The 24060-nt window shown below is 44.1% G+C and overlaps 1 protein-coding gene across 1 annotated transcript in view; it reads left to right on the top strand.

Moving 5' to 3' along the window:
• LOC115461907 (semaphorin-4D-like) overlaps positions 1–23694 on the top strand; it is a 60848-nt gene extending 37154 nt beyond the window's left edge. The window contains exons 8-14 of the mRNA XM_030191964.1: positions 153–328; positions 435–591; positions 12159–12381; positions 17294–17409; positions 23055–23227; positions 23354–23392; positions 23679–23694. Of these exons, the coding sequence (XP_030047824.1) occupies positions 153–328; positions 435–591; positions 12159–12381; positions 17294–17409; positions 23055–23227; positions 23354–23392; positions 23679–23694 (900 nt within the window). The remainder of the gene's footprint in view (positions 1–152; positions 329–434; positions 592–12158; positions 12382–17293; positions 17410–23054; positions 23228–23353; positions 23393–23678) is intronic.
• The last annotated feature ends 366 nt before the right edge of the window (positions 23695–24060 follow it).

Here is a 24060-nt window from a genome sequence, read left to right on the forward strand (position 1 = left end):
CCAAATACTGGGGTCATATTATACATGTAAACAAACACAAGGAAGACCTTCCTAACATTTGCTTTCACTGCCAGCTGAATTCTCTCGGAATGTTTTGATTTTTTTTTTTAATGCTAGTATTCTGCTTGACTCTGTGGCCTCTTGTTTTCTAGGGGGATCAAGGAGGATTATGGATATTACAGAATAAGTGGACAACTTTTCTCAAAGCTTCTTTGTTCTGTCACATACCAGGGGAGAAACCTATTTTCAATATAGTTAACGATGTCTTTATTCTGAAGTCTCCAGACCTGGAAGACCCCTTGATTTATGGAGTTTTTACCTCAGAGCAGTAAGTGGCTTTTTCTCTTTACATATTCATCCAGTTTGCAAAATAAATAAATAGATAAAAATAAAACCAGTATAATAAAATTTGATCCTTTTATTTCTCCACTAAGGAGTAAAACCAGTGTTTCAGCTGTGTGTGCATACAGTGTTTCCTCAGTAGAAGAGGTTTTTGCTAAAGGAAGGTTCATGAAGTCATCCATAACAGAGCTGAAGGAGATCAAGTCTGAGGTATACAATGGAGCGATCCCTGAACCCCGACCTGGAATGGTAAGTGCAGCAGAAAGAGGAAGGGCAGGCATTCTTCCTCCTGTACCAAGGAGTCTCTTAGGACTGATTGGTCAGGACATATAAATGTATTCTCTTTGTATTGTCCTTGGGTGGTGACCATTTGCACTACTGTTGACCAGCTAGAAAAATAGAGTGGTCAGGATAAGCTCCAGGTGCTCCTTTATTGTAAGGACACTGCATCAAGCTGAGCTATAGTTAAGCATCTGTAGAATCTTTTAGGTCCAGAGGTATCTATATCAGACAACAGGAAACGTCAAATGTATGTCTCTTTAAGTGAGTTTAACTAAGAAAACAGCAGAGAAACCCCTCCACCTGATAGGGGAAGCAAGGTAAACAGCAAATTAAAAAAAAAAAACATAAAAAAACTGCCTGGCTCTGCATCTCTGTATACAGGAACTTCCCTCATTAGCTCCAATAAACAATTAACACCACCCGTCTGAGCTTTATTTGGCAACTAGACCTTCTAGGGGTAGTACTACTAGACTACCACTAGGGGGCTTTGGAGGCATTTTAAAGCATCTGTGGATCACTCCTACTTTATCATTATATCCTGCGATACCTCTCAATCCTTGGAAAGAGCCTTAAACCTAGAGATCTTAATCTAGGGGCCAAAATGGAGTTACCACATGGGTCTTGCTGTATTTTCATTTTTGCCACGTGTCCAATATACGCAACTGGAAAATAATTTTTATTTTTGGCCGTGCGTATTAGACACATGCCAAATAGCATTTGCCACACGCAGATCATTACTGTCCGGTTATTGCATGAGACTTTACTGCTAGGTCAATGGCTGGCAGTAAGGTCTCAGACACAAAATGGACACGCGGCAATTTCATTTTGCCGCACGTTCATTTTCGGCAAAAATTTTAAAAGGCCTTTTTTACAGGTGCACTGATAAATTATTCTGCATGCACCCAAAACCCGCGCCTACACTACCGCAGGCCATTTTTCAGTGCACCTTAGTAAAAGGACCCCTTTCAGGCTCATTTTCAAAAGAGAAGGACAGCCATCTTTCAACACAAATCGGAAGATGGGCGTCCTTCTCACAGTGTCGTCCAAATCGGTATAATCAAAAGCCGAATTTTGATGTCCCCAACTGCTTTCCGTCGCAGGCATGACCAAAATTCACAGGGGCGTGTCGGAGGCTTAGCAAAGGTGGGACTTGGGCATGCCTAACACATGGACGTCCTCGACCCATAATTGAAAAAAAGGGCGTCCCTGATGAGCACTTGGATGATTTTACCTGGTCCTGTTTTTCTTATGACCAAAGCACAAAAAGGTGCCCAAAATGACCACATGACCACTGGAGAGAATGGGGGATGATCTCCCCTTACTCCCCCATTGGTCACTACCCCTTCCCACCCTCAAAAAAAATCTTTAAAAATATTGATTGCCAGCCTCAAATGTCATACTCAGGTCCATGACAGCAGTATGCAGGTCTCTGGAGCAGTTTTAGTGGGTGCAGTGCACTTCAGGCAGGCGGACCCAGGCCCATCTCCCCCTACCTGTTACACTTGTGGTGGTAAATGTGAGCTCTCCAAAACCCACTGTACCCACATCTAGGTGCCCCCCTTCACCCGTAAGGGCTATGGTAGTGGTGTACAGTTGGAGGTAGTGGGTTTTAAGGGGCTCAGCACACAAGGTAAGGGAGCTATGTACCTGGGAGCAATTTCTGAAGTCCACTGCAGTGCCCCCTAGGGTGCCCGGTTGGTGTCCTGGTATATGAGGGGGACCACTGCACTACAAATGCTGGCTCCTCCCATGACCAAAGGGCTTGCATTTGGTCGTTTCTGAGATGGGCGTCCTTGGTTTCCATTATCACTGAAAATCAGAAACGACCAAGTCTAGGGATGACCATCTCTAAGGACGACCTAAATTTCAAGATTTGGGCGTCCCCGACCGTATTATCAAAACGAAAGATGGACGTCCATCTTGTTCCGATAATACGGGTTTCCCCACCCCTCCATCGGGATGTTTTGCAAGGAAGTCCTCAGTAAAACTTGGGCGTCCCTTTCGATTATGCCCCTCTTTGTCACTAATATCTGATAGATTGTGTGTAGCATTAAAAAAATAATAATTTTTATTCATTTATACTCTCTACTATTCACAGCTCTGGGTGGATCACAATACAAACATATATAATGTATATTAAATACAACTATTACATTAACAATATTAAAAACACGTATTGTTTGCTCTAGCCTCACCACTTAGGCACATCCTACCATTAATTCAAGGAACAACTCTCCTTACCTCTACTGACAACACCTCAGCTGATACTTGTACCCATCCATTACTTACATCCTCAAAGGATCAGTCAGTACAAGCCTTTCAGCACTTCAAAACATTTCAAAATCCTGCCAAAAAAAATCTCTTTAGATGCTTCCAAAATTAAAGTAAATTCTATTTGCAACACATTCTGTCCTGTTGTACCAGCTACTGAAAAAGCATGGTGGTAGGTTTCTGAACGAGAGAATTGAAGGAGTAGCCTAATGGTTAGAGCAGTGATTCCCAAACCTGATCCTGGAGGCACCCCAGCCAGTCAGGTTTTCAAGATACCCACAATGAATATTCATGACAGAGATTTGCATGCACTGCTTCCACTGCATGCAAATCTATCTCATGAATATTCATTGTGGATATACTGAAAAACCTGATAGGCTGGGGTGCCTCCAGGATCAGGTTTGGGAACCACTGGGTTAGAGCAATGAGCTGAGAACCAGGGGAACACAGTTCAAGTTCCATTGCAGCTCCTTGTAATATTGGGCAAGTCACTTAACTCTCCATTGCCTCAGGTTCAAACTCCAAATGTGAGCTCTCCAGGGTTATAAAAATACCTGCTGTACCTGAATGTACAACACTTTGATAGCTTTTGACCTTGCAGAAGGTACCGTCAAAACGCGATGACGTCGAGGGCGGAGCACACGTTACACTCTATTGGTTCCTACTGCAGGGGCATTCACATGACGCAGAAATCTGTTTCGGCAGGTCAGTGGGGTGGGGGGCCTTCGGAGAGGGGGGAGCGCCGGCAGCGACGACATCGGTGGGGGTGGAAGGGGGTGCACTGGCAACACACACATCGGGGGGAACGGAACGGTCACGTACGCTGGGGGGCGTGCCAAAAGGGCCAAGGTCACAGCACATTCGCACGGAGGCTGCAGGGGGGCCAGCGACACACGGAGACACAAAGGGACAGAGGGGAGCCTTGCTAGCGCCCATTTCATTGTGATTTGAATCGGGCCTTTGTTACTAGTGTCTTTATAAAATGCTAGTGTAAGCAGTTGAAACTGTGCCTATCTTGTAGCTGCAAACACACTATCTCTCAAGTAGCTGTAAATGTCCGCGTTTGGATTGTGCAAGTAGATTAGTGTATTTTATCATCTATGGAGTGGAGGAGTGGCCTAGGAGTGGTGGAGGTGTGGCCTAGTAGTTTGAGCACCAGTCTTGACATTCATAGGTGGCTGGTTCAAATCCCACTGCTACTCCTTGTGATCTTGGGCAAGTCACTTAACCCTCCATTTCCTTCACAAACTTAGATCATGAGCCCTCCAGGGACAGGGAAATACCCAGTGTACCTGAATGTAACTCACCTTGACCTACCACTGAAAAAAGGTTTGAGGAAAATCTAAATAAATAAAATAAAAATAATAAATATGTGCATATTTGCAAGCTCCACCCAAAGTCTGTCCCTGTACACACCTACTGGCAAAGTCCAAATACAGATGTGCCCTTGAGTCAAAGGCAGGAGAGGGGGGATATTATAGAGACATTTAAATGCCTTCAAGGCATAAGTGCACAGGAGGCAATTGAAAATAAGTTTGGAACAAGAGGGCATTGGATGAAAGTGAAAAGGAATAGACTCAGGAGTAATCTAAGGAAATATTTCTTTATGGCAAAGGGGCTGAATGCAGGGCATGGCCTTCCAGCAGAGATGGTGGAGGCAAAAACTGTATCTGAATTCAAGAATACACAAGACAAGCAGAAGCATAGCCAGGTTGAAGGCTCCGGGGGAGCGGAAAGCGGACTGCTGCCGGCTTGGCGCCTTTTTTAAATGCAACACTGGCGGAAGTCTGTTTGGGGGAGCGGCTGCTCCCCTGGCAATCCCCCTAGCTAAGCCTCTGGAGACAAGCACAGCAGATCTCTAAGGGAGAGGAGGGATTGTACAGTTTAGTAGCTGGTATGAATGGGCAGACTTGATAGGCCACATGGACTTCATCTGCTATCATGTTCTCTGTTTCGCTGTTTATTTGTTTCTATCCAATGGAAAGTCTGAAGAAATAGAATCCCACTTACCAGCATACTAGGCCCTCTTAGAAAGAAAGGAAGAGAACCAACTAAGCATGGATCCAGTCACTTCACTGCCTTCAATCGAATTAGGATATCATTGTTCTATGTTTCAAATGCAGAAGAGATATCAACCAGGATAAAGACTTAAACAGTATCATGTTCAAAACTCTGACACAGCTCATCAGAATGAAAAATAACCATATCTCTGTCCTACGAACTCTATTAAAACCCAACTGAAATGGATCTAGGGGATTGTACTTATCAATAAATGTCATACAATTCGGGAAGAATGACTTTTTCCATAACCTTTGTCAAAAAATGGCAAGGAAGACACTGGCTGATAACTAGTCACCACTGATGGATCTAACTTCTCCCTCTTTAACCAAGAAGGAATAATCCACTGTTTTAAAACTTTAGGAAAACAACCAATAGCCAATGATGCATTGATCAATTCAGTTAAAGCTGAACAGATCACTTATCTCATGGCCAACATAATCATCAGAGAGCAAGGATAAAGTGAATGTTTTCATGTATTCATAGATTCTAATATAGAAAAGATTTCCTTTACTGAAACTATTTTAAAATGGTCTCATATCATCTCAGTCCCAACCAGTGACTGAAAAGAAGATAATGGTTGCTTTTGAAAGTGTTCTACCAACCCAATTATATTTGTCTAAAAGATGAGCAGTCTTCACTTTTCAACCTACAGGTAATTAGTGGCACCTTCTACATTCTCAGCCCTTGGGATAACAGAGCAGACTAAATCTTGCCTTTAAAGAAGCTGGCTCTACAATTGTCTATGTTTTTTATGTTTATAAAATCTTAAGCGGTGCCCTATGATGATAAAAATCTTTCTCCAGCATGTCTTCTGATACTGAAGTTGACATTTTAGCACTTTTAAGTTGTTAAATCATAAAGAAGGTCTAGCCTTCCATGGTGCATATGTTCACAAGGAAGCAACCAGTCACACTGGCCACATCCATTTTTGTCAATGACTGCAACTGGAATGCCAAATTTCAGATAATATCTCAACATCAGTAATATGCCAATTCACTATCAAAGGAACAAGTGACAGAACTTCCTCAGCCTTCATAACTATATCCAGTTTGATATCTAGCCAGAATTGGTAGACCAAATTGTTCCCTTATCATGAAGTAATAAGTCACCTACGAAGGCTAGATTCGTAGGTTGCCATGGCCTTGCTGGACAATATGCACTCACCGCTAACCTGTCACGACCAACCCAGTAGGTTTCTGTGGACTTGCCCCAGCTACCCCATGATTTGCACTGTTGTTAGATTGTACTTCCTCTTCTGCTCTTTGATGGTCCTTATCACTTCTCCCAATGCCTCTGTTCATGATGGAATAAAGATTGGGTTGCTTGCAAAACTACAGCCTTCCAACCCTGTTCCTACTATTGGAATCTGACAATAGAAAAATCAACGAAGTTGCTCAACTTCTTTCCTGATGCAGTACTACAGACTGCAGTATTCCTTTTATTTTGCTACCATTTCTGTACTTAACACATGCCTTTTGAAAACATGGTGGGATGAGTGCCTGCCATTTGAGTACATTAGAGACACCATGCTGCAGCAACCATGGCCAATGAAGGAGGATTAATCCCCCTGTTAAGGAAGTGTACAGCTCAACAAAAATGGTCACTGCAGTGATTGGTTTAGATGTGAATGGTGGAAAGGAGAAGGATCATGGTACCATAGCACCAGTCTATCGCTGTTTCAGCTGGGGAGCTACTGAAGCAGGACACTACCAGTCCTTCCTAAACTTTTGAACCTCGCAACACAAAAAAGGTTAAATTCTATTTGTAAAAGGCAAACAAAAGGCAGAACAAGCATATTGCAGTATATGACATGTCAAGAAAAAGGCAAGATAGAAAGGCAGACATTGATGGAGAAGGGAAGTTGGTGCTACCTCGCCATCCAGTTTTCAGAATGCTGGAATGTGGGCTCTAGGGGATCTTTCTTCTGATCTTTCGTTTGTCACTGTTAGCAGCTTTCATAGCAAAAGTGATATCAGAATCCAGATAAAAAATGTTGAGGTTCTCTGAAGACTGAAATTGAGAAACAGATGTGTGGTGAACAATTTAGGGATGATCTCGCTGCAAAATGGTTGTGCAGCAAAGCCACTTAGCAAGCTGAATGGCTTATCACCGTGAGCTGTTACCATATGATATAAATTAGAATAATATCATATGGTAATAGCTCACGGGGCTAAGAGGCAGATGCACTAAAGCTAAATGAGCCTTTAATGACTCTCCAACGAGGAAAATTTGATCCGTTGCATGCATCAAAGGGCTTTTACCGAGGAAGCCAGCAGCTAACGAAAACGGAATGGAGATGAGCAATTAGTGTGAAAACCCCATTGAAACGACATGCACTAACCTTTTCCGATTGCCTTTACGCAGGAAAAAGGCAGGAAATCTAACGAGAGGTCTGGACCACTCGTTAGGACAGCTCTGTGCCAGGAAAAATCATTAAGTGAAAAAATAAACAAACTTTGAGCCAATCCCAGCGCATTAGCAGAGCTAAAAGCGCTGTGATTGGTCCAAAGGACGTCAGAAAACACATAAATAAATAAAAATAAAAAAAGGATCGGGAGGGGGCAAGGGCGCTCATCAGGAGCGTCCTGTACGGACGGCCTTGCCCCCCCCCCCCCCCCCCCCGCTGCTCCCCACTTTCCGCCGCTCCCCCCACCCCGAAAAAGCAAAATTCAAGCAGCCCCTGCACCCCTCCCTTCCTCACTACTCTCTCACCTCAGCTCCGCCTCCCGACATCCTCCGTCCTGTGCCCCGCCCCCTTTTGGGGTCGTCGTCGCCATTCCCCTCCTCCATCGGGCCCCCCTCCCTCTTACCGGGCCCGTGCAGCGCCTCTCTCCTCTGTCCGAAGGCGCTGCACGGGCAAGAAGAAAGCTGATGCCTGCCTTCGCCCAGCTTCGATGGCGCGTCTTTCTCCTGCTGCGCCCGCCCCTGGCTGACATCAGTAACCTACGGTTACCGACGTCAGACAGGGGTGGGCCCAGCAGGAGAAAGACGCGCCATCGAAGCTGGGCGAAGGCAGGCATCAGCTTTCTTCTTGCCCGTGCAGCGCCTTCGGACAGAGGAGAGAGGCGCTGCACGGGCCCGGTAAGAGGGAGGGGGGCCCGATGGAGGAGGGGAATGGCGGCGACGACCCCAAAAGGGGGCGGGGCACAGGACGGAGGATGTCGGGAGGCGGAGCTGAGGTGAGAGAGTAGTGAGGAAGGGAGGGGGCAGGGGCTGCTTGAATTTGCTTTTTCGGGGTGGGGAGCAGCGGGGGGGGGGGCAAGGCCGTCCGTACAGGACGCTCCTGATGAGCGCCCTTGCCCCCTCCCGACCCTTTTTTTTTTATTTTTGTTTTGATTTGGGAGCCATGTGCTTGTGATTTGACTGTGTTTTGACTGTTTGTGGCATGCGCAGAGCAGCTAACATAACGCTTGGCTGCTCTGCGCATGATTTGGGGGCCGATTAACGATGTGTATTGTGATTCTTTGATACATTGTACGTTTCAATACCGATCTCAGCATGTGTGACTTTTTTTTTTGGTGCATTTTTCGTTATTTTAAAATCGTTAGGGACTTTAACGATTTAGATTTTTTTACGTTTGGTTGCTGCATCTGCCTCTAAGTTATCATTATTGGGAACATCAGCTTGCTAAGTGTGTGCAAGAAAGCCAACAGTAGAAGTGAATTGTGGATGCAAACTGTAAATATCTCCAGGCATATGAGGCTTAACTGTACAATCCATCATCCCAATGTCATCTCACACTAATCACTCTTAGATTCCCCTATGCCTATGAGTAGGGTTACCATTTTGTGTCCTCTGAAAAAGAGGACACATGTCACGCCCCCTACCCCGCCCCCGCCACGCCTCATGCCACGCCCCCTTCAGGTCGGGTTCCGCCACGCCCCCCCCGTCACATAGTCCCCTCCCCCCTCACTTACTATCTAGCCCTGGTGGTCTAGTAGCGTCTTCTCTTCGGGGCAGGAAAGAGCCCCCTCTTTCCTGCCCGGAGCACTGCCTGCCCTTGCCTGCTGCATCCTCCTCGGTATGGCTGGGGATTCAAAATGGCCACCGAGAGTTGAAGCGGCCTCGCGAGAGTTCAAATCTCGGCGGCCATTTTGAATCCCCAGCCAGACCGAGAAGGAAGGATGATAGACAGGGGAGGCAGCGCTCCGGGCAGGAAAGAGGGGGCTCTTTCCTGCCCCGAAGACGTCACTAGACCACCAGGGAACATGGTAAGGAAGGGGAGGGGATGGGAGACCAGGTCACGACCCACGGCGCTGATCGCGCGCCCACCGCACGCACGCGCCTGCCCGCACCCGCGCCCACGTTTGTCCAGAAATCCGGACAAACGTGGGCGCGGGCAAAATCCGCCGGACGCCCCGGACATGCCCTCAAAAAGAGGACATGTCCGGGGAAATCCGGACGTATGGTAACCCTACCTATGAGGTTAGGGCCCTTATTTAAGAAACCCTATTATAAGTGTAACTACTGACATTTATGTGTGTATTTCAAATACCTGTATAATACCTGATTTTAGCAGGACTGCCGAGGAGGGGGTGGGGGAAACATTCCTAAAGCCCTGTGTCTGCTCTTCCCCAGCCTCCAAGGGGGGCCTGGCACCGGGGTCTCTCTCTCTCTCTCTCTCCTTCTTCTGACGGAACCCGGGTGATTGCTTCCTGCAGGGCTGCCGAGAGATTGGGTCGGGCCCGGGGCAAGGCCGCTCCTTGCCCCCCCCCCCCCGAGGTCGTCACCGCCGCACCGCAGTCCCCACCCACCACCCTCCATCTGCCACCGGGCTGGGTCCCCTGCATTGAAATCATCACAGCACCTCACCTGTCACTTCGTTCCGTGACTGAAAGCGCCGCAGCAGCAGGTCGGATTCGCCTCCCTTCGGGCCTTCCCTCCCTGTGTTCCCACCCTCGCGGAAGTTACATCAAACGAGGGCGGGACACAGATCAGGAAGGCCCGAAGGGAGGCGAATCCGATCTGCCACTGCTGCGCTTTCAGTCATGGAGGTGACAGGTGAGGCGCTGTGATGATTTCAATGCGGGGGGCCCGGCCCGGTGGCGGATGGTCGATGGAGCCGAGGGCGGGTGAGATCTGGAACTGCAGCGCCGGGCCCCCCTTGGAGGCCCGGGGAATTTTGTCCCCCCTGCCCCCCCTCTCGGTGGCCCTGGTGTCCCGACAGAAGCAAGAGAGAGAAAACTCTGGCCCCGGGCCTCTCTTGGAGGCTGGGGAGGAGCAGACACAGGGCTTCGGGCCGGAGCCTTTGGTTTGGCTGGTGGAGGACCCCAGGCCCTGCCAGCAGAAGAAGTCTTCCTCCAGCGCTGTTCTTTGCTCTGCTGCATTGTCTGCCAAGTGGCTACTTTTCCTCTCAGGTCACATATGCTTGGTTTTGAAACCAAGCATGCACGACCTGAGAGAAAAAGCAGCTGCAGGGGCAGAGCAGGCAATACAGCGGACTCAGAACTAGAGGATGACTTTTGCTGGCTGGACCTGGGGATCCCCACTAGCCAAGGTATTTGGAGGTGCGGTGGGGTGGGGGGGCAGTAGCAGCGATCCTGGAGGAGCGGAAGCGGGGGCAATTCTGGGGGGGGGGGCAGCCCTGCCCCAGGCCTGGCAGTGGCGGCCCTGCCCCAGGCCTGGCTCAGTCTCTCGGCAGGCCTGGATTTTAGAAGGCCAGTATTTACACATGTATAACCACACTACATGTAGATAGGAAGGGGCAGGGTTTGGGCGGGGGTTGAGCAGAACCAAAATCTATATGTGCATTCTTCATTTCAGAAAGGGAATGCATGTGCATGCCCCAATATTTCAACATCAGGATTTAAACTGCTCCCTCACCTGCATAAACCTTTTAAAAGTGCTTGTTTCAGCTAACTTGTTTCCCCCTCCAAAATCAAAGATTGCTGCCTCTCAGTGTTAATTAGCAGCATGTTTACATATAGATTTGCAAAATGGCAGGCATACACATATGACTGACTTTATTTATCAAATTTATATCCTGCTTTTACAACTCATCTAAGCAGGTTACAACTAACACTCTTGAAACCAAGTAACTTAGTATTCAATAATGCAGAAATCATAAAACATACAATAACCCATAAAAGTTTCATCACTCCATTTAATTTTTCAACATGTATCTCTGTGAATTGGATGCTCCGCCGAATGTCCTGGCAAGTACATGTGCACTTCTGCAGCTATTTTAGAAAAGGCTCAGCAGATCTTTTTCTAAAATGTTACCAAACTATACACACAACTGTCCTGTTTGCACAAGTTGTGCACTTTCACTGATACATCTAGCTTTATTTGATGTTTGTCTCACTATTAAACACAATGAAGCACAGGCTTATCTTGTGATTTTTAACAGTTCACACTCCATATCATTATTATTGTATAATGTAATTGATGTGCACTCGGAGCACTGTTTGTATGATGGCTGCTCTATTATCTGGTTTGAATGTCTGTTGGTGTTTTGCATGAATTTTGATCTTATATTTTAAACATGATTTATATTTGATTTGCTTGTATGTACGATTTTAATTTCATTGTTTTATTTGACAGTTTTGCCTCTGATTCAGCCTACTGGGTGAAATGTGCCCCCACCCCCACCCCTGGCATTGTATTTTACTTGTGTTATTAAAGTCCTTGCACACTCCTTTGAATTTGGTGGTCTGCTGTTGTTGTTTTGCTGCTTCAGTTCCAATTTCTACATTCTATTTAAAATGGGATGGGCCAGGTCTCTGATTTTTTTTTTATGTTTTCCTTGTCCTGTTTCCTTTGTTCTTCTTTGTCCTTGGGATAATGACAATGTATCTGACTTATCTAACTGATCTATCCACAATACATGGATTATTTTGTTGTCATACTTAAATTATATCCTTCTTTACTTAATTTAGGTTAAATTGTTTCACCTGATTTTAAGATGATAGACATTATTAGCTTTATACCTTGTTTATTTTAGTAATTCTAAGTCATAAGACCAATTTGGCCAAATTTTATTTTCCAAAAAGGGAGATGATAGATGAGTGTTCATGGTATGAATCAACAAGCTAATATCCTGCTGACCTTTTAAGGCATAACAATTTGACAAAATGAACCAGGTTAAATAACATGTGTCCTCAGTAAAGGAATCATAGTGGGGTGAGCTCCAGAGTTTGAAGGTTGTATTGACAGAAGAAATAAATTAACTTCATCTCATCTGTCTTTTATTGTTGAGACAGTGTATAAATAATAATGGCACAGAAATGGATTACACCAGCTCCCTCAATCTACCACAAGACAACTTACAGTTTGCCAAAGAACACCATCTGATGTACAACCAGGTGATCCCTATTGGGAAGAAACCACAATTAGTCAAGCAGGATGTGATTTATACACAGATTGCTGTGGACAGTGTAAAAGCACTGGATAGCAACACTTACCATGTTATGTTCATCTGTACAGGTATGGTCACCAGAAATGTGCTTTCAATATTTCTGTTTTTGTGCAAGTGTGTTCAGCAGTGGCGTAGCTACGTGGGGCTAGGGGGGCCTGGGCCCCATAGATTTGGCCCTGGACCCCACTGCCAATGACCCTCTTGACCCCCCTCCTGCTGCCAACCCGCCATCGCCTACCTGTGCTGGCGGGGGACCCCAACCCCCGCCAGCCAAGGTCCTCTTCTTCCCTCAAAAGGTTTCCTTCTGTTTCTGACGTGGTACGTGCAGGACGTCAGAAACAGAAGGAAACCTTTTGCGGGAAGAAGAGGACCTCAGCTGGCGGGGGTTGGGGTCCCCTGCCAGCAAAGGTAGGCAATGGCGGGTTGGCAGAGGGAGGGGGGTTGAGAGGGTCGTTGGCGGGGGAGGGGGGAGTTGGTGGTGGCGGAGGCGGTGGGGTCGGCAATGGCGAGGGGGGGGGGGGGGCTAAACTGTGCCCCCTCACCTCAGGCTCTGGATCCCCCCTCCTGCCGAAGTCTGGCTATGCCCCTGGTTCAGATATGCAGTATGTGTTTTTGCATTGGGTTTTAAATTTTTATTTAAACTGTTATACCATGGTGTTTTAGAAATAAATTATGCAATGCTGTTTTGTCATTAAATACTACTCATTATAGAAGCCTTTTGAACACGACAGGCACAAAGATGGTCACTGGGGAGGGAGGAAAGATGGCGGCTGCTACTGAGGGGACACTTGAAAGGAAATGCCATTCTTTCCAGACTGCTGGTCTGCTTGTCTCTTTACTATTACGCCTAGTTACAGATCATCGCCTCTCTTTTCTGCTGTGCTATTCTATTTGTTGGGCCAGCAAAGGTGCCCTGAGCCACAGAGACTGCTGGGAAGATAAATTAAATGGAAAAAGTAACATAAGATTCCACAAAGTAGCAGGCAAAGAGAGAGGCAGAGACAACAAAACTACTCCAGGTTTCAAAGGGTCTGGCTTTTAAGACACACCCCCCTGTAATTTTAAAGGTAACAGCCATAGTTAATAAAACAATTTTTACCAGCTTTCTTTTTAGTAAACATTAAATTTTCTTTCTCTTTATTCTAAAATTAACTAGGTCCCCCCCCCCCCCCCCCCCACACACACGCACACCTTTCTACAGAACACTGTTTCCCAGAATTGCTGTTAAACTGGTTGCCTTTTTAGGCAAGGTCTTAATAGGGGTTAGTGAATGATTTTTCTACTAGCGTATAGAAGACCAGAAAATGGCCACTTGCTAGATGTTTTTGTGCTCTGTGTGTTTATCTTTTTGATCTCTTTTTGAAAAAAAAAAGTCCAAGTGAAAAATGCACAAAATCAAGCCATTTAGGATGTAGGAGGAACCAGCATTCATAATAAACTGGCCACGTAGACATCCCAGAGCAGAGCAGTGGGGGACGGACCCTAAGGGCACTGTACTGGACTTCACGTAAAAGCTCACAGGTACACATCTCACCCTTACCCCTTTATATTTTATAGGAAGCCCTTCAAAACCCACCAAAAACCTACTATACCCAACTATACACCACTGTAATAGCCCTTATGGCTGTAAGTGTCATCTATACGTGGGTACAGTAGGTTTTTGGTGGAGGAAGACACTTTTTACCACAAGTGTAATAGAGTGAGTTATGGGCCTCCACAGTGCTCTGCACTGACCACTAAGCTACTCCAGGAACCTGCTTGCTGCTCTAATAGGACTGGCCATAACATCTGAAGCTGTCATAGAGGCTAGTATGTATGTTTCTTTCACATCTTTCGGGTGGGAGAGTGTCAGTGATCACCAGGGGAGTAAGGCGGGGGTTATTCCTTTATTCCTCCAGAGGTCATCTGGTCATTTATGGCACTTTTTTGTGGCTTAGTGTTATGATCCTACTGGGACAGGTAGGATAGTGACTGGGTCTCGGTCCTGATTGGCCATGTCAGGCATTGGGCTAACGTCTGAGGCAGCTGACGTAAGATGCCAGACCCTAATTAAACACAACTCTGTCTGCATAGGATGCTCTAGCATTATCTCATTCAGCTGTGAGCTTATCTTGTTTTCACTTAGTCTGTGCCATGGTGAATTCTCTGTTGTTTGGTTGCCATTATTCCCTTTATGTTTGTTCTGTGAGTCTTTAGCAACCAGCTTCTTCTCTGATTACTTAGCTGCTGTGCAGCTGTTGCTTCACTGAGTGCCTTCCCTTTCCCTTCCCTGCTGTGTGTGCTGGCTAAGTCCGTGGTAAGAGCTTACTTCCTTTGTTTGGATTTTCCTGTTAACCCGTTATCTGCTGTATCTGTTGCTTGGTTCTTGTGAGCACTGCTTCTCGTCTGACCTGTGTACCTAGAAGCAGTCTCTTCTCTGTAGTCTGCTTAAACCCTTTACCTGCTATATCTGTTGCTTGGTTCTTGTGAACTCTGCTCCTCGTCTGAGCTGTATAACTAGAATCAGTCTCTCTCGGTAGTCTGCCTTACCCTTACCTGCTGTTTGTAGATTGCTCCATATCTAGTTGTGTTGCTTTCGTTGTCTTTTGTGTGGTTTCCCTTTTCCCTATTCTTGCTGTAGCTCTTGTTTGGATCCTGTGTTGGTCACTCCTTCATTTAGCAGTAACCTTATTCTGGTTATTGTCCAAGGGCAGAAGAGTAGGCATTCCCGCGCTAATCAGTAAGTGCAGATATATTAAGTCAAGTTAACTGATTAGCACAGGATTGGCGCGAGCCCTTACCGCCTACAAAATAGGTATCAGTAAGTGTTCACCCACTAATTTTTTTTATGGCTGTGCACTAATGGCAACATTAGCATATGAATAATAATAATCCACACAGGTCAATTCTACCGCTTGCTAATGTTGATAATCTCAAAAAACACACCTGCAGCGAAAAAGTGTCTATATAAGATAAGGAGAAAAAGTCTCATCAAACTGCGGCATAAACACAATAGTCAATTGCACACAGTAAAAAGTAATCATTGACAAAAAAACTCCGTTTTTTTAAATGTGTAATTTGGTTCAATTGACTATTCAAACAAAAAAAAAGAAAAAACTTTCTACATAATGCATCCTTATGCATCAGCGTCCTTAAGAATCAAATAGACGAAATAGTAAGGACTTATCTTTATATAGTGGAATCCAGCTTATATGGTGATTCACGTGTGGTCCCAACGGTCCCATTTCACACTGCTTCCTCAGGGAACCACACCACAAAGCTTCAAAGTTTGAAATTGCTGGAAAACATTAGCACATGACCATTAATTCAACAAGTGGAAAATTAGTCATTTTACATGTCTAATAAAAATGGCCCTAGCATGGGAAAAACCTGCGTAAGAGCGCACTAAGGCCACTTTTTACTGCAGCTTTGTACAAGGACCCCTGTGTGTCTTTATTAAATGCTAGGAGTAAACCAATAGAAATTATGGCTAGATTGAAGCTAAGGGCATATTTAAGCAGGTGCAAATGTTAGTACGAATGCCTTTTATAACGTACTTGGGTAAATTGTGACTGCTTTGGATAGGGTTACCATATGTCCGGATTTAACCGGACATGTCCTCTTTTTGAGGACATGTCTGGGCGTCCGGGCGGGTTTTGCCAGTCCACCCGTTTGTCCGGATTTCTGGACAAACGGGTGGGCGGGTAGCGGACCTATCCTAGCCTCCCCTCCCCTTACTTACTATCTACTGCCCTGGTGGTCTAGTGACCTCTTTGGGGCAGGAAAGAGCCCCCTCTTTCCTGCCCGGAGCGCTGCCCTTCCCTGCATCCTGTTGCTGTGTGACGGTCTCAGGATTCAAAATGGCCACAGAGAGTTGAAGCGGCCTCGTGAGACTTCAACTCTCGGCGGCCATTTTCAATCCCGAGACCGTCACACAGCAACAGGATGCAGAGCAAGGGCAGTGCTCCGGGCAGGAAAGAGGGGGGCTCTTTCCTGTCCCGGAGAGGTCACTAGACCACCAGGGCAGTAGATAGTAAGTAAGGGGAGGGGAGGTGCCAGGGGAGGAGGGGAAGGGAATATGTGATCCGGGGGAGGGGAGGTGATGGGGGGCAGGGGAATATGTGACAGGGGACAGGGTGAGAGCGAGAAAGGGCGGGGCGAAGATGTAAAAGGGACATGGTATGGGCGGGGCAGGGGTGGGGTGTGGGCGGGGTAGGGGGGCGTGACATGTGTCCTGTTTTTCAGAGGACAAAATATGGTAACCCTAGCTTTGGAGCATCCTTGTCAATATTCTGTCACCTTGCCCTTTTCAATGTGCTGTGGGTCACCCTTGGCAACATTCTGTCAATTTGTCTCATACCACTTTTCATGCCCTTTCACCCCACTCTTGGTGTTCTGGAGTACCCACTTCTGTTGCTGATGACTACCTGACTTTAACTGAAAATGAAATAAATGATATAACAAAAAAGTGAAATCACTTGGAAAATTAAATGAGTGAAATAAAAGAATGAGCAAATGTATAGTTCTGTTTTCAGTCGCGTTCAAGTACAGATACAGTAAGCCACAGCAGCAAGAAATATCTCTGAAATGCTAATTGTATTTTAATGTGTTAATAGTAGGGATATCTGTGCCTTATTCAGGCCTGCAAAGTCAAGTAGCAGGTGAATTTAAGTTAGCCGCCTCCATACATAATGGAGGCAATTTTAGAACAGGGTTCCTAGGCTGTGAAGGCCTTCCTGAAAGCTCCCACATAAAGTTACATTTGCTTTGAAGCAGGAATAGATTTGTATGTGTATAAACTGCAGATATGTGTGTATTTTATAACATACTCAAGTGCCGATACCTCACCCACTGTGGCTCATTCTTTCAATACTTTATGTCTGTGCACGCCAGAGAAATTTTATAATCTCTGACCCGACCATATAAGATGCTGTTGTGTATGCTCAAGTCACTTTTATATTTACCACCAGTGAGCAGTAGAACTTATTCTTCCTATTTCAGATGAAGGAATTCTACACAAGGCTATTAGATCTGAGCATGGAATGCATATAATAGAAGAAATAAAGCTTTTCCCAGTTTCTGAGCCCATTCAGACACTGCTACTGTCGTCCAAAGAGGTAAGAAGCACCTGGAGAAATTAAAGATCTCAGCATCCTAATTAGGTGCCAGATAACTTACGGGGCCTTTTACAAAGGCGTGTAGGTGCCTATGCGCATCCAATGTGTGCCAAACTGGCACTACCGCCTGGCTACCGTGAGCCCCGGGCAGTAATTCCATTTTTGGCGCATCCCCAAAACACACGGTAGAAAATATTTTCTATTTTCTACAGTGAGGCTCTTACCCAACGGTAATCGGCAGTTGGCGCGCGCTGCACGCTTACCACCCGATTAGCACGTGAGACCTTACCACTAAGTCAACGGGTGCCGTTAAGGTCTCAGGCCAAAAATGGACACACGCTGGTTTTCATTTTGCCGCACGTCCATTTTCTGGCACATTAAAAAAAAATCACTTTTCCAGGCACACTCAGGGACTGGACCAGCACCCGTCCTAAACATGTGCCTACACCAGTGCAGGCCACTTTTGGGCGTGCCTTAGTAAAAGGGCCTCTTGGCTTGGCTGGTGTATACCCATGGAAGCTGATTGGTATCTGAGAGTAATAACAGATATAATTAATCAAACCTGGTTTTTAAAAATCAATTTTAATGAAAAAAAAAGTCAAAACCAGAATATGACATTAAAAGCTCCATTTTACCTAGGGCGTATAGATCATAAATGGATGGTCCAAGTCAGGACATGCAGAAAACGCCAGGGACCCTGTTTACTAAGCTGCACTAGCGATTTTAGCACATGCTAATGCTAGAGACGCCCAAAACGCTAGTGCACCTTAGTAAACAGGGCCCCAGCTGAACACAGAACCCCAATGTCCTGAAGGCCTGACCGAGCATTTAGGCTTGTAAGTGGCATATATATTTAGATAAAAGATATTTTTTCTGTTTCTGGAGGGCTCACAATTACAGGTCCCTTGGTTTACAGTCCACAGCACTAATCACTAGGCCTACTCCTCAGACTTGTGTCCTGCTTTAAGAATGCTGATAATACCTGAAGCTGTTAGAGCCTGGTATTTTCACTTTCAAGGGAGAGTAAGGAGGACAGGTCTCAATCAGGGCAGCTTTTTGTACCCTGGACATGTCTGAGATAAGTCTAAATAAGAACATCCTTCTTTTTAGAAATGGATGTCTATTCCTCTTTGGTAATCGCTCTTAGATGTCCAGATTTCAGGCTCTCCCTAATCCCACCCAAAACACACCCCCTTGCTATTTGGGTGTATTGTAGTGTTGGGCTTTCCTTTTCTGCCTTTGCAAAATCAGTACATGAACATTTCAAGCGCATGTTCTACACCACTCAGGATTTTATACACCTCAATCATATCCTCTCTCAACCATCTTTTTTCCAAGCTGAAGAGCCCTAACCTCTTTAGCCTTTCCTCATGCGAGAGGAGTTCCATCCTCTTTATCATTTTGGTTGCTCTTCTTTGAACCTTTCCTAATTCTGCTGTCTCTTTTTTGAGATACAGATACCAGAACTGAATGCAAGGTGAGGTTGCACCATGGAGCAATACAGAGGCATTATAATATTCTTGGTCTTATTTACCATCCCCTTTCCTAATTTATTTATATTTATTTATTTGGATTTTTCTCACAGCTTATTCAGTACTAGCTCAAGGTGAGTTACATTGGGTATTCCTCTGACCCTGGAGGACTCACAATCTTTTTTTTTGGTAGCAGAGGTAATGGAGGGTTAAGTGACTTGCCCAAGGAACAGCAGTGGGATTTGAACCAGCCACCTCTGGATATCAAGACTGGTGCTCTAAGCACTAGGCTACTCCTCCACTAATTCCTAGCATTGTGTTTGCTATTTTGGCCGCCAACACACACTGGGCAGAAGATTTTAGTGTATGGTCTACATTGACACCTAGATCTTTTTCTTGAGTGCTGACTCCTAAGGTGGACCCTAGCATCAGTTAACTATCCCCCCAATATTCAAAACTATTCAACCGACCAGGAACGGCACCTGGCTGGTTAAATGGCACTTAACTGGCTATCCAGCAATATTCAGGGGTATAGGCGGTTATCTTCCACTGAATATTCTTGGTTAGCACCTAGGAGATAGCCAGCTATCCCTGACTATTCAGTGCAGAGCCAGCTATTTAAGCGGCCACATTGAGCAGCTTAAATAGCTGCTATAGCTTCAGCTGGTTTAAAGTTAAGCGGCTTTATTCTAATATCGACTTAGACTGTTAACTTTAAACTGGCTAAAGATAAACCAGATATTCAATGCTAGTCACCAGAAATGGCCCGGCCTTGAAGATCTAGGCTGACCGCTGCCCACAGGAGGTAGCCGGGTTCCCTCCCACAGTCTGAATATCAGCCCCTATGATTCTGATTCTTCTTCCCACGGTGCATTACTTTGCATTTGTCCACATTAAATTTCATCTGCCATTTGGATGCCCAGTATTCTAGTTTCCTAAGGCCTTCCTGCAATGTTTCACAATCCGCATGTGTTTTGACAACTTTGAATAGTTGCATCATCTGCAAATTTAATCACCTCACTCATCATTCCAAGTTCCAGTTGTTTTATAAATATGCTGAATAGCATCAGCCCCAGTACAGATCCCTGCAGCACTCCACTATTCACCCTCCTCCATAGAGAAAAATGGTCATTTAACCCTACCCTTTGTACTTCTGTCCAATAATCAATTCCTAATCCACAACAGAACATTGCCTCCTATCCCCATGACTTTTAAATTTTCTCCACAGTTTCTCGAGAGGAACTTTGTCAAAAGCTTTCTGAAGATTTATTTTTATTTATTTTGCACATTTATACCCCACGTTTTTCCCACAGTTTTGCAGGCTCTGATCAACCAGCTCACCTTTATCCACATGTTTATTCACACCTTCAAAGAAATGAAGCAAATTGGTGAGGCAAGACTTCCCTTGGTTGAACCCATGCTGACTCTATCCCATCAAACCATGTTTGTCAACAAGTTCCATAATTTTATTCTTTATAATAGTTTCCACTATTTTGCCGGGCCCTGAAGTCAGGCTTACCAGTCTGTAATTTCCCGGATCACCCCTGGAACTCTTTTTAAAAATCGGTGTTACACTGGCCACCTTCCAATCTTCAATAATGTTACTCTATTGTACATCTGCAATCCATAAATCAATTTAGTACCCATATGAAACAGTTTACAAGAAATATCAAAGTAAAGCAAATTGCAATATTCATGCGCAAAAAAAAAATGAGAGTCTAGACCAGTATTCTACAATAAGCAACCTGAAGGAAAGCTTCTAGCTATATGATCGCTCTCAATCTAAAAAAGTATTTTCCTAACAGAAGGGCCCCCTTTTACTAAAGCTAAGCATGTGCTAATGAAATCAACGCATGCTAAATGTTAAGAAGCCCATTTTTTACCTATGCATTTCATAGCAGTTAGTGCATACTAAGTTTTAGTAAAAGCACCCCTAAATTTACCTGAGACTCAAAAATAGATGAGAGTCACGTATTCAACCCAAAATTTAGAATTTTTTTCAAGTGGAGTAGACGCCCCTGAGCGTAATATAATATTTGCAGGAATATCCTTGGATGTATAACTAAACCATATTAGTTTTTAATCTGTTAATCTTCAGGAAATAACTCCAAACCCAGCAGTTTACCAACTCAGTAGCTTGTTTTGCATTACTCAAAGCCTCTGAAAGGGCATTCAAAACAGGAAGAAGAGCAAAATATAATCAGAATATGCAAAACCTATGACTGTTCCTTCCTACCAAGAAAACTCCCAATGAACTAGATTTTCAGGATATGCACAATGAATATGCAGGCGATACATTTGCATAAAATAAAGGCAGTGCACAAGGTGGGTGTGTTGAAGGCACAAAACCTTTTGTAACTCTGGTCCATTGCAGATGAAATATCAGACCAGTAGATGCTTTCTTAGCTTTGTGCCAAGATTACTAGGTTACTTCTTCAGACTTATTGTACTTCTAGTTATTTATTTGTTGCATTTGTACCCCACATTTTCCCACCTCTTTGCAGGCTCAATGTGGCTTACATAGTACCGTGAGGTGTTAGCCACCTCCGGTGATGAAATAAATACAGAACATTGTTACAGAACATTAGAGAATCAAGAGAAGAGTGATATATTGTTCATTGCAGGTTATGGCTTCGTTGTGTTGCTGAGTTGGATCAGTAGTGTATGCCTTTTGAAAAAGATCGGTCTTTAGTGATTTCCGGAAATTGAGGTGATCCTGCGTTGTCTTTATGGCTTTCGGTAATGCGTTCCATAGTTGTGTGCTTATATAGGAGAAGCTGGATTCGTAAATTGATTTGTACTTCTCCCCTTGTCTCAAGCTATCTAGTAATCATCAGTCTTGCTTTAACATGTCTTCCAGCAGCTATCAGAGGAACGCAACCCAGGCAATGAATTCACTAGAAATTTTATACTTACAAGCACATTATCTAGATTTTGCTTTAGTTTTTCTTCATTGGCCCATGATGAGGCCTCTGGAGCACATTTCTCACATTTTGTTACTACTACTATACGATGGTTCTAATTGCTATTCTATTTCCTATCCTTTATATCTAGATTTTCCATGCATTTTTAGTTGGTAATCATAGTTGAGTTCCTGTATTTCTTAAATTGTTTTGGTAGCAACAACCCTTAGAAGTGCTATAAAGAAAATAAAAAATGTAGGGGCCCATTTGCAGTATTTTCCGCTTTTCTGTACACTATCTTTGCATTATTTTTTAGAAAAAAAATATTTTGACGGGAGCATGTCAAGGGTGGAGAATGGGTGTGAAAACATAACAGTTAATGCAGGAGCACTTAGGGCTAGATTCTATATTTCATGCCCAAAATGAAATCCACACCTAAATTTAAGCACACTTTACAGAATAAGCCTAAAGTTCCTCGTGGTTTATAGAATATGCCGAGCGCCCGTCCACAAAACTAATTTTAGTAAAACGTGATGTAAATGCGATGCCTAAATTACGCGCAGACCAGGTGTATTCTATAACAATGCGCATAGATTTTAGAAACTCTCATGACCCACCCATTCTGTACCCTATGGCCATGCTCCCTTTTCAACTATTCGACTTAGAATTTATGCACCCCACGTTATAAAATACATTTAGGCAGTTCTATGCATAAATTCTATTTAATGCCAATTAGTGTCAATAATTGCTTTTTAAGTGGCAATTATCAGTGCCGATTGGCTTGTTAACTAATTAAGTTGCACATGCAAATCCAGAATACGTCTGGATTTGCGCACGCAATTTAGGCCACACTATATAGAATCCAGGGGTTACTGCCTCCCATGTTAGTAAGCGCTCCCACTTTAAATTTGTAAAGGTAATGTTAGCTAATGCAAATATTAGTGCATGACCTGATAAAATGTTTTAAAAGGCCTTAAATTGTGCCATGGGAAATTTGGGCTTAGTCTATGGGAAAGTCCTGCATTAGAAAATGCTAAACCCATATTTCAGTTTACCTTGTAATACAGCCCCTTAGTTTGCACATGATGCCTCCTTGTGGTAAGAAATAAAACTATAAAAACATAACCTGGTAATAAAACCAAACCATGTGAATTCCTGGATTAATGTCATGGTATGGATAATGTGTCAAAGACTACATTCCTTTATACTTAATTTGCCATTTCTGGATCAGGCATGAGGTACAGAAAATAATTGCTCTTCTTTTCCATAGAACAAGAGATACATCTATGCAGGATCCAGCTCTGGGGTGGTGCAGGCTCCAGTTGCATTCTGTGAGAAGTACCCAACCTGCAGAGACTGTGTATTAGCCAGAGATCCCTACTGTGCGTGGAATCCACAAGAACTCATGTGTGTTAACATTCTTCAGGAAAGAAGAACTGAATGGTAATCTTATCATACCCTATCCCTCGCATTATAAACAACACACCCATTGGTTAATATTTTCCAATCTGAAGAGTTTTTTTTTTATAAAGAAAATAGTGTACAACTTATACTCTGATTATTTTGCAGGGCTTTGATTCAGAGTATGAATGGCAATGCTTCTTTTTGGTAAGTTATCATATTTTTATGTATAATTCTGTATATTATAGACCAGCAGAGTGTGTGTGTATGTTGGCAATTCCACAAATTCATTCTTCAGGGAAATTCATGGCAGCAAAAGGAAACTTTTTAAGAAAAGTCTTAGGAAAACTACAGTTTACAAACCTGTTTTTACATAGCAAGAGTAACATGTTTTCTAATCATTAACACACATAACATTAGGCAGTTGTTCACATATTCTCACATCAGAACATGTGAATAACGCAATATTTGAGGTTGTTTTCATGTTGCATAGTGAAGACATCGAGTAGCCATAAGAAGTCTTGTATGTTGTAATACCTTTTTTTTTGTCCCAACCTATGAGTTGTCTAAAGATGATGATGTTTATGCTTGTTCCATATATAAACTCTCTTCTTAACCACCACCATCAATCTGTGTCCTAACTAACTGGAAGAAAACTTTGGTTCACCCTATCCTAAAGGAGCTATCCTTCAATCTAACTCTCCTTGTTAATTACAGACAAATCTCTATTTTGTCATTTCTTTCCAAATACTTGCACTGCTTTCACATTATGTGGAGAAAACAAATATCCTCCACCCCTGTCAAGTCCAGTTTCTGCTCAGGCCACAACATGGAAAGTATTCTCACTGGACTACTACTTGAATTACATTCCATTC

Source organism: Microcaecilia unicolor, chromosome 2 (genome assembly GCF_901765095.1).
Source record: "Microcaecilia unicolor chromosome 2, aMicUni1.1, whole genome shotgun sequence".
In the NCBI taxonomy this organism is placed as follows: Eukaryota; Metazoa; Chordata; class Amphibia; order Gymnophiona; family Siphonopidae; genus Microcaecilia; species Microcaecilia unicolor.